Consider the following 11,318-nt stretch of genomic DNA (forward strand, 5'->3'; position numbering starts at 1 on the left):
TGTCACTGCAACTCACCTTCTCAGTGCGTATCTACCGAGTGAATAAGTGCATAAGGAAATCCCGCTGCCCACATTCTCTTTTGAGAAAGAACACTCAGACGCTGTCCAGTCCCCCTGCCGCCCCCTGCCCCACAGCGCCCGCACCAGGTGACGGGGGACGGGGTGGGGAGGACCCTGCGGGAGCTCAGCTTCCGCTCCCGGTGGACTTACCTTTGTTTCTGGCCATTGAAACGAGTTTGTTCCGTATGGACTCATCGGGAGTGTCGAAGGAGCAAAAAGTACCTCGTCCTCTCACCCTGCTGATAAACTGGGGGTACCGGGCCTGCAGCGGGGAGACAGGCCGGCGTCAGAGCCCGGCACCCATACAGCAGCTGGGAGCTTCCTCAAATGCCCCGCTGGGTCTGGCCTTCTGGCCTTTGCAGGACCAGCCAGGACGGCTGCGGTGTCACGGGCTCGGGCCCCGGAGACCTCCAGTCCTGGGTTCAAAACCCACTCTGCCTCTTTCTCCTTGGACACCTGTGGGCCAGTCACGTAAGTGGCCCGAGCCTCAGTTTCCTCTTCTGCAAACCGAAGGATGTAAATGCTACTGCCCCCAATGGGCCACAGTGGGAATTTAGTGAGACAAGATTCCTGCATCAGGCGCTGGGCCTGGTACTCGGCAGGTGCTTGGGAGGCACCAGCCATCTTTACTTTCCTTTTCTAGAAAAGCGGTGATTCTTCTAGAAGCAGCAGCTCAGCCTCACTGCAGGGTCTGAGGCTGGGAGCTGTCCTGGGCTGAACGGTGCCCCCTCCCCAAATTCATGTCAACCTGGACACTGCGAAGGTGACCTTACTTTGAAATCGAGTCTTTGCTGATGCAATTAGGTTAAGAGGACATCATGCTGGACGAGGGTGGGCCCTAACTCCAAGGACAGGTGTCCCAGTAAGAGGGAAATCTGGACAGAGACACAGGCACACAGGGGAACATTGGGGGCAGAGGCCGGAAAGGGGCACCCACAATCCTTTGGATGCCACCAAGGCCTGCGGACCACCAGAAGCTGGGACAGAAGCGTGGCATGGGCCCTCCCCAACCCCTGCCCCGAGCCTCCAGCAAGAGTCAACACGCAAGCTGCTCTCTTGATCTCAGACCTGTGGTCTCTAGATCAGTAAGAGAATGGTTTAAACCACCCAGTTTGTGCTCATGTGCTCCAGAGCCTGAGGAAGCTGACATAGTCACTTGGTGTGGAAGCTCGTGGTCCTTCTCCGCTCCATCGTTTGCACAAAGGATAATGAACAGGGCTGGATGAGCCCAAATGATCTCAGGGCAGTGGGGGCAGAGCCCGGGGGGCCAAGGTCATCTCCCTGCAGACCTGTGGTACAAAGTGGAGACAAAGCCACATCCTGGTGGCAATAGAGGCCCATATACGTGCCACGCATGGTCTTGAATTCTCACTGCACCAGCGGAGAAGGGACTATTTGGTGTCCGCGGGGCGGGGGGGATCTGAGGCTCGGAAGTCATGTCAGCACTTCCTCTGCTTGGTCTGGCCCCTGCTGATTGTTGGGAGCCTGCGCTTTGAACATACTCCTCCCTTCTAACCAGAGCGTTGTCTCTGGGGACAAGGTCTCATCTGTTCAGACACCCGGACACACACGCCTGTGCGCGTGTCTGGTGGCCGCTGACGTGATTAAACGGTGCAGGACGTGGAGCTCCCTCCCCACCCCTCCTCATGGTGGGGCCTCGACTGTTGCCCCACCCCTACAGGCATCCTTTTCTTTCACCCACTCTTTCAGGGGATCCTGTAATCTGAACTCCTCCTTGCCTGTAGCTTTGTAAGGCCCTGCTAGGGACCCCTGACCATTTGCATCCCTTGAGATGAACCAGTCGGGCCTCCCAAGGCACCATGCCAGGCTTGGCAATGGGGTGTTCTCCCAGAACCCTTAGCTGTGGCACCGTCTCGCATCTGGAAGCCGCTTAGGGTAATACTATCCACACCCCTTTTCAAAGCCAGGGGCCTTAGTCCAGGGCCTTTCGAGTCGCCTGGTGCTTCAGGACCTGCTCTCATGACTAAGGATGGCTGGCATTAATTGGGACATTTAAGAGACCTACAAAGAAAACATTTCTGGTGCTCTGTCCGCCCTGGGCCTCGCTTTGCTGGGGTGGCAAGACGTCACTGCCAGGGGCAGACGACCGCGTCCGCCGTTTATCCCTGGCCTCTGCCCAACCCCCAGTTTAAATGTAAATCCAGACCAAGAGAAGAGAAAGAAAAAACTTCCAGACAGAGCACACGCACCCACAGTCACTGGGAGGTCTCAGCTGTTCTAAGAGCCACACTTGACCCCTGCAGCGTCTTTGCAATCAGGCGGAACTGGGGTTAAAGCCTGGCCTCCTTGCTGCTGCTCACCTCCCCGGGCATCCCTTTTCTCATCCGGAAAATGAGGATAAACATCATTTCTCAGCCTTTGGGCTAAGATCAAGTGCAGAAAATGAGGATAATTATGTTTTCCTAATTTCAAACTGTTCTGAGCTAGGGGTGCCAGAACAAATACAGGACACCCGGTTGAATCTGAATTTCAGATCAACAACTTATAATGTAGTATAAGTATGTCCCAAATGGCACACAGGATATACTTATACTAAAAAAAAAAAAAAATCCGTTGCCGTTTTTCAAATTTAACTGAGAGCCCTGTATTGTAATTCATTGAATCTGGCATCCCTATCTTGGGGTGTGCGGGTTGTCCCCAGAGCTCCTGCCACTGCTCTGTGTCTGGAACCATGTCCTGTGCCTGCCCCTCCCCAACCCCTACCTGGCCTCAGACTTAGCAAGTTCTCAATTAATGGAAATAATAATTACTACATCATTGATCATATCAAGGAGGTAAATGCCGGCAAAGAACATGGACTCTGAAGTCCACCAGAATCAGGTTCCAACCCGAAGGCCACCACATGGAAGCCGTGTAACTCTGGACAAGCTAGTAACCGCTCCATGCCTCAGACGCCTCATCTGCAAAATTGGGACAACAGGGGTTACACTCGCAGTATCACTACCGGACATAACCCGAATGTATGACAGCCCCTGGTATGGGCAAGGGCATACAGCAGGCACTCAATAATTAGAAGCTGTTACTATTGCCAACCACTGTCACCACCCCTTGGCGGTTCTGCTCAGGTCATGGGATCCTCCAGATCCCCAGCAGAAGGACTCTTTGTAACCATCTGAAGAAGGTCATCTGTCCTCCAACTCCTGGGCTGGATTGGCCAGTCCCGGAAGCACCATGGCTCCCGACAGCTCGCACCCCATCTAGGAGAGTCAGGCGTGCGTGTGGGTTGGGGTGATTTGTGGGGCGGGGGGAGGTCAGGCAGACAGAATAAAACTACGAAGACACCTGATTATAACTGAGAGCTATGCTGTCCCATGCGGGATCCACACGTGGCCTGAAACATGGCCAGTCCAAGTTGAGGTGCACACGAGGGAATATGGGGGCACGCGGGTGGCTCCGTGGGTTGAGCGTCTGACCTGACTTCGGCTCAGGTCACGATCTCGCGGTTTGTGAGTCCGAGCCCCGCGTCGGGCTCTGTGCGGACAGCTTAGAGACTGGAGCCTGCTTCAGATTCTGTGTCTCCCTCTCTCTCTCTGCCCCTCCCCTGCTCATGCTGTGTCTCTGTCTCTGTCTCAAAAGTAAATAAACATTTAAGAAAATTTTTAAAAAGCAGGGAACGTGAAAAACCACATTAATTATTTCCTCCATTGGCGGCAGGCTGAAATCGTAGTACGGATAGAAGGGGTTAAAGTAAACTACATTATTACTAGCTTTACCTCCTTTTGTACTTTCAGTCTGGTTGCTAGAACATTTAAAGTCACTTCGGAGGCCTGCAGAGTCTCCCACTGCACAGCGCTGCTTGCGGGGGTGGGGGGGGGGAGTACATGGAGGACGAGACCCACAAGGGAAGAGGGACGCATCGGGGACGCTATGAGTGGGGCGTGTTTGCGAGGGTTCTCAAAGGACAGATGTCGCAACCTGGTGTCAGAGGAGAGCCAGGTGTTCAGGAGCCGGGGATGGGGGTGGTGCGGGGTCCACGGAAACGAGGCTCAGATGTTGCCCTGGGGGTGTGTGGGGAACCATGGGTGGGGGTCCGGGAGGGGTACCTGGAGGTCCAGCAGCCCCGTCAGCAGGACCTTCCCGGCGCGGGCCGCGTTGTTCAGCAGGTCCTCCCGCTTGATGATGTTGATGACCTCGGCCAGCAGCAGGTTCTTGGACGGGTCCCCCAGCCAGGTGTTAAAGATCCGGTATGGCTGGAAAGAGGCGTGTGGCGTCGGCAGGGTCGCACGCAGGCGCACCCTGGAGGGGCCCCGCTTCGCCCGGACACACCCTGTCCCCCGCTTAGGAGAGAAACTAACCCAGGGAGCATCTCCCGAGGCCAGGGAGGATACCACACGGCAGCTCAGTGCATTCCTTCCACAACAGCTACCCCACAGCCCGGCACTGCCATTAGGGAGACCAAGCTGGTCCATGCCCGGGACAGTCCCTCAGTCCTGGGGACACCGAGACAGCTGGCTCTGAACTACTACAATCCTCGTTTAATAGGGAAAGAGCCGAGGGTGCTCGCTTCGGCAGCACATATACTAAAATTGGAGAAAGAGCCGAGATTCTGAGAGGTTAAGTGATTTGTCCTGGAAAAATACAGCCTGTAGGTAGTGGAGTCAGGAGTGGACTGAGGGCAGGCTGACCCACAATGACCACCGATATATCCCTCCTTCAATTATTCGGGGTGTCCATGCAGCCAACTAAAACATACTTCCCAGCTCCCCCTTGCAGATAGGAGCGGCCATCTGACCAGATCTCAGTCAACGTGTTAGAAACAGAAATGTTGTGAAATTTCTGGGAAGGCTGCTTTATAAAGACAAGAAGGGGGCTACTTTGTCCTTCCTTCCTGTTTCCTTCCTACTGCCTAGAATTGATATGTGATGGCCAGAGCTCCAGCAGTGATTTTGGATCATGAGGCAATCTTGAGGGGGGAAACTACATGCAGGATTGGTAGAAGAAAGGATCCCAGGGCCCTGGTAACTGTGTGTGTGTGCGTGTGTGTGTGTGTGTGTGTGTGTGTGTGTGTGTGTGTGTGAGACTCCCTATGTATATCTGGCAGTGCAGTGTAGTGGTTTAGAGCATGGGCTCCAGGTTTGAGCTTTGTCACCGAACAGGCTGTGTGACCTGGGACAACTTACTTAACCTCTCTGTGCCTGAGTCTTCATTACTAAACTAGGAGAGAAAAAATAGCATCTACTTGGTTAGACTGTTGTGAGGGTTACAAGTACACGAGGACTACTTAGAACTGGGCCAGGACATAGCAAAGGCTCGGTCCACAGCAGCAGCGATGAGCTCTATCATTGTAGGTGCACAGGGAAATCAGGAGACGGACAGTGGGCTGCTAGGAAGCCGCCCTGCAGAGAGCTGGGCGACCACTACCGCTGGCTAGTTACACTGGTAAACAGCGGGCGTCAGGAGACCTCTGGGACCTGTCCGGTGTCCACTCAGCTCCTGGTTTGGAGAAGGGAGCGGTCCTGAGTGAGGAGACGAGGGCAGGGCTGCTACTCACGGCGTTGGGCCTGAACTCCTCCTTGTGGAAGTAGCCTCCTGTCATCATTTTCTTGCTGAAGGTCATCACGTCCGCCGGGTCAGCCAAGCCCCAGTGCTCGTGGGCCCAGAATTTGCCAGTGCAGCCCCCTCCTGTCTGGACCTCATCCACCAAGAAGGCGCAGCCGTGCTGACCAAGATGGGAGAGAAGAAGGAAGTCAACACCCACCACCGCCAACCAGCCCGGAACCCCGCACCCAGCCCGCCTCTGTGACCAAGCCCCCGTTCCGGGGCCGTGCGAAGCAAAACCGGCCAGCTCTGAGGTCTGAGCTTCAACTTGTCCTCAGACTGCTGAGCTGGAACAGTACCGTGACGTCAGGTACGCCCTGAACCCCAGAGCACAGCGACACTGCATTCGGCTCAGGCTGGAGTTGGCCAGCTGACTTCCTCCGCCGGCCTGCTGTCCCAGCAGAGAGGCCAAGACGTGCCTCCCGGGCCCCGGCTGTCCTGTCTGCCAGTTCTGTCACCCCCCTGAATGCTAGTTCCTGAGCACTTGTGCTGAGAGCAGCTCCCATCTACTGGCCGGACGTGCCCGTTCCGTGTGCACGACAAACTGAAATACACACACGGAAGCAACAACGTGTGCTCACTAGCGTCTGTCGGGTGTGGCTGAGAGATGAGGTGGGCTCTCTAGAGAGAACAGGGAGGAGGCTGAGGTCTTCCCAGGCATCTCTTGAGTGGGAAAGTGCCCAGCTAACACTGCAGGGTGGAGGCTGATTCTGCAGTGAGATTTTAGGGAGAAATTCCCTCCCTTCCTCCTTCCCTACTTTCCGATGCCTCTACCTGTGAGGCCACCAGGCAGCCTCTGACCACCTGCACGTGTACGAGGACCCCGCGGCTAACACTCTGCTCTGGGAAAACCGTTGGAAACAGCCCATGGCCCCATCCAGCCCCGGCCCTGTGCACTGACCTTCCTGGAGATGTCTCTCAGCTTCCGGAAGAAGTCATCAGACGCGTGGTTGTCTCCGCCCTCGGACTGGATGGGCTCCACGATGATCCCGGCCACCGTCTTCTTCTTTTTCCGATATTTTACGATCAGATCCTCTACCTGCATTCCCAAGGGGGAAGGAACCATAGCTGGCGGGAACCCTAGAGCAGCATCCGCGGATGGGGATGTGGGTTCCACGACTCCCTGACACGATGCTGAGTATGTGTTCGTGTGCACTCCAGTGAGGACTGTGGTGTCCACTCGGGGCCGCCCCTGTGGGTGGCAGTGTGCCCTACCTGGGTCCGCTGCTGCACCTGTGGGACAGAAACTAAGGGCTCGGGTCACAGAGCGAATGAATGAAACCATGCAGCATGGGGTCCGGCGTGCAGGACGGCGTAGCTGCGGCCGTTGCTGGTAATGCCATCGCTGTATCCTTAGTGTGATATTACTGTCGGCGGGAGAGTCCTTTCCGTGCAGAATCTGAGGCATGTATTTGCTCAAAAGAACTGTTGCAAAAGTCACCTCTCGTGATAGGAATCTAATCGGTCGTGTCACGGAGCGGGGTAGGGGGTGGGGGTCATGGGTTGAACCTTGGATTGACCTGAGGGTATTTTGTGGGGTGATAAGAGGCCTTTGATCAGGGTGGTAGTTCTATGGGTATATTTGCTTGGTAGAGCTTTTTGAACTAGACACTGAAATGAGTGCACTTGGTGGTAGATAAGTGATGTGTTAGTGAGAGAGAGAGACAGTGCGAGCGGGGAAGGGGCACAGACAGGGAGAGACACAGAATCGGAAGCTGAATCTGATCAGAATCTGAGCTGTCAGCACAGTCTGACACGGGGCTCGAACCCACGAACCTGAGATCATGACCTGAGCCGAGGTCAGATGCTTAACGGACTGAGCCACCCAGGTGCCCCAAGCATCCGACTCCTGATCACAGCTCAGGTCATGATCTCGCAGTTCATGAGATCAAGGCTCACGTCGGGCTCTGTACTGACCTCACAGAGCCTGCTTGGCATTCTCTCTCTCTGCTCCTCCCCCACTCATACTCTCTCTCTCTCAAAATAAATAAATAAATGTTAAAAAAATAAAATGTTATTAAAATTAATTTTACCCATTTCCTTCCACCTTTTTTTAAATTTTTTTTTAACGTTTATTTATCTTTGAGACAGAGAGAGACAGAGCATGAATGGGGGAGGGTCAGAGAGAGGGAGACACGGAATCTGAAACAGGCTCCAGGCTCTGAGCTGTCAGCACAGAGCCGGACGCGGGGCTTGAACCCACGGACCGCGAGATCATGACCTGGGCCGAAGTTGGATGCTAAACTAACTGAGCCACTCAGGTGCCTCTCCTTTCACTTTTCAAAAATGTGATTACTAGACACACTGCAGTCACACATGGGGTTTACATCTCTGTTCAACAGGTCTGTACTAGACCCCCTGTATGTGTTAACCATGAATTGATTGAAAAGGATGATGATGTGTCTAAGAGGCAAACCAGCCTCAAACCAGCCTCACTTGAACTCAAATTCCAGACCTGAAGAGTTTCCAATTTCTTTTCCCCACCAACGGAATCCTCCAGTGTCTAACACGGAACCCCAATATTTGGAACAGATCAAAGGAGGGGTGCTAGTTCTGTCTGAGGCATGGCAAGAGGGGGCTCCCTGTCCCCAGTCCCTCCCCTGGCCCCACTTCAGCCCCCAGGGAGCCCCAGGACTTGGGAGAAGGCTGAGAAGCAGTGGACAACAGGGTCCTGTGGGTGCACTTCTCCTATGGGCTGCCTCATATTCTCATAAATTCCCTCCTATTCTGCAGTCAGTGAAGCTTGCCCCCAAAGAAACCTAAATACAGACATCAGTACCACAGGTGGGGTGACGGACGCCAGGTGGAAAAATCAAGGGGCCCCCTTACTTTTCCTGATGTGCCTCTCTGTCCCTACGACCCTCCCAGGGAGCACCACGCGGGTCCCACATAAACCCTGTGTTCTTCTTCCCCTGAGCTGAGCCTCGTGGCAGTGCTGGGGGGCCGGGGTTAAGGAGACAGGGAGGGGAAATCTGTAGGGTCCGCTGTTACCTCTTCCAGACAGCGGGCCTCTTCTTGCTGGTTCTCTTTCACAAAGTCTTCCAGAGGATATTTTAGCCGTGGGAATGGTGCGATGGGCCAGTCGAAGGAAGGGATGTCGATCTTGTGAATAGCTTTGGAGTGCGTGGTCGCTAAGCACCCTAGGGGAGCAGGAGGAACAGTCTTGGAAAAGGGGATCACGGGCAATTCAGGCCACGTCTCGCAACACCCAGGGAAGCCGCTGCCTGCAGTTCCTGTAACGTCCCGAAGCTGACCCCGTGAACCTGTGTGTGCGCGCGTGCGCCCTTGGCTTTCTGATTCATCACAGATTAAGCTCGGGCTGTGAAGGCACAGGGCCAGGGTTCGAATCTGGCTCTGCCCCTGGACGGCCTTAGAATGTTCCTTCCTTGCTGGGCCTCCCTTTCCGTGTCTGCAGAGCAGGACTAACAATCCTCCCCCCGCAGAGAATAGTGTGGAGTCCGTGAGAGACGCGAGGTGGGAACTGCCAAGGTGAAGATCGAAGCCGCCTACTGTGGTTGGTCTTATCTAACAGCCACCTCGGGGTCACGCTGCTCCCTCCTTACCCAGGGTCCTCCCGTGGAACGCGCCCATGAAGGAGAGGATGCTGTACTCGGGGCAGCCGGGGGCCTAGGACCAAGAGACAGTGGTCACATCAGTCACTGCTGTGAGGACTGGAGGACCGTGTTGCGGTCCCCACACACCCACAGAAGTCCATCAGAAGAACCTCAGTCCCTTCGCACGGACAAGTTACACACCGGGTCCCGAGACGTCCAGCCCACAGACGTTCTGTTTTGTCAATGAAGTAAAAGTTTTTTTGACTTTTTCTTTTGTTAATTTTAAGTAGGCTCCACACCCAACATGGGGCTTATTGAACTCATGACCCCAAGATCAAAAGTTATATGTTCTGCTGACTGAGCCAGCCAGGTGCTCCAGTAAAATTTTTTTTTTAATTTTAATTTAATTTTTTAGGGGTGCCTGGGTGGCGCAGTCAGTTAAGCGTCCGACTTCAGCCAGGTCACGATCTCGCGGCCCGTGAGTTCGAGCCCCGCGTCAGGCTCTGGGCTGATGGCTCAGAGCCTGGAGCCTGTTTCCGATTGTGTCTCCCTCTCTCTCTGCCCCTCCCCCGTTCATGCCCTGTCTCTCTCTGTCCCAAAAATAAATAAATGTTGAAAAAAAAATTAAAAAAAATTTTTAATTTAATTTTTTATATGTATATGTTTTTCTTATTTGCGAGAGAGAGAGAGAGAGAGAGAGAGAGAGAGAGAGAGAGAGAGAGAATGTGAGTAGGAGACGGGCAGAGAGAGAGAATCCCAAGCAGGCTGCACTGTCAGCAGACTTTGACTCAGGACTTGTTCTCAGGAACAGTGAGATAATGACCTGAGCTGAAATCAAGAGTCGGAGGCTCAACTGACTGAGCCACCTAGGTGCCCCCCAATTTTTTTAATCAAGAGATTTCACTGAACTCTCCAAACTTCTGCCTTCTCACAAATTCCACATAATTTGGGCCCGCTGTAGTCAAACACAAAGGCTGGGCGAGCCGGGCTGCCCCAGGGCCTGACACCTGCCTTCTGCCCTGATGTCACCTGCCTGGGCTGCTGGGGCTGTTGAGTTTTCGGCCTGTCTATGGGCTCTGCAAACTCCTCCTCCTGCAGATTGCCCTGACTTCCCTGCTCCAGGTGGGCCTGGTGCCTCCTGGGACAGGAGGCCGGACCAGCCGTCTCACTGGAAATGCCCCAGGGCTTTGGAAGGGGTCTGTGGGGCTGGGGCCGGAGCGGCTGCCTCTGGGCTCAGGAGGGACGCAGGGACTCCCCAGCGAATGGCACAGCTGCATTATTTCCTGACCCCCCACCTGGCCAGGGAATGAGATGGGTTTTCAGCTGCTTCAGGCACACTACCAGGGACACCACCGCAGAGGCAACCACGGGGCCCAGAGTCGCTGGGAGGCTCACGTAGTGTTTTCTCAGGCTGGCTGATCTCCTCTAGGTCCCTGAGATGCCCCCGGGAGAAGCACCAGGACCCCCAGCCCCAGTAAACTCTGGAATACACCCCCTGTCATTTTCCTTGTTTGTCCCCTAATGCAGCCACTAAACGTGAGGAATGGGGTCTAAAAGTGCTGATGGACTAGGATGTCCGTGGGTTATCAGATGAGAAGGAGGGAGGGCACCGTCCACTGGTTTTAAAGATGGCCGGAAGAAAAAAAAGAAAATACTTAAGTTTACGGAGGTTTGTATGAACAGAGAGAAAGGGCTGGGTAGATTTGCCCGCAAGAGGTGGATTAGGAACAAAAACATTTAAGGAAGCATGAAAAAAACCAATCTTACCGCCCAGAGGCAAGGCCTGTAAACATGTGAGCGGGATTTCTTCCAGTAATCTGTGCATTTATTTACATGGTTGACAGCACAGCGTCCGTGTAATTTACATTCTCCCGTTTTCACTAAATTACGGCATGCGTGTCTCCAGGCCAAGAAAAACCCTCTGTGACTATTTCTGCACAATACTGTGGATGTATGCAGGGGGGTACTTGAGTTCAGTGGCTCTTGATTCTTTTTTTTTTTTTTTTTAAGCAGCAGACATTTCTGTCTAAATCATAAGGGGGGGAGGGGCCCTCGCTGAAAGGGGGAGGACAGGCCTGCTGGCTGGTGAGCTGGGGATGCACGCACCTCGACCCCTCGCCTCTGGCATTGGCCGCCTTGCTGCCT

At 54.3% G+C, this 11,318-nt stretch overlaps 1 protein-coding gene across 2 annotated transcripts in view; it reads right to left on the reverse strand.

Moving 5' to 3' along the window:
* The window catches only part of ABAT (4-aminobutyrate aminotransferase), a 90,885-nt gene that overhangs the window by 3,798 nt on the left and 75,769 nt on the right, over positions 1-11,318 (reverse strand). For both annotated transcript variants that reach the window (XM_006942340.5, XM_019820979.3), the window contains exons 10-15: positions 9,183-9,246; positions 8,611-8,759; positions 6,521-6,658; positions 5,573-5,740; positions 4,125-4,271; positions 211-322 (exon numbers count right to left, since the gene is read on the reverse strand). In XM_006942340.5, coding sequence (XP_006942402.1) covers positions 211-322; positions 4,125-4,271; positions 5,573-5,740; positions 6,521-6,658; positions 8,611-8,759; positions 9,183-9,246 — 778 coding nt within the window. The remainder of the gene's footprint in view (positions 1-210; positions 323-4,124; positions 4,272-5,572; positions 5,741-6,520; positions 6,659-8,610; positions 8,760-9,182; positions 9,247-11,318) is intronic.

Source organism: Felis catus, chromosome E3 (assembly GCF_018350175.1).
Source record: "Felis catus isolate Fca126 chromosome E3, F.catus_Fca126_mat1.0, whole genome shotgun sequence".
Classification (NCBI taxonomy): domain Eukaryota; kingdom Metazoa; phylum Chordata; class Mammalia; order Carnivora; family Felidae; genus Felis; species Felis catus.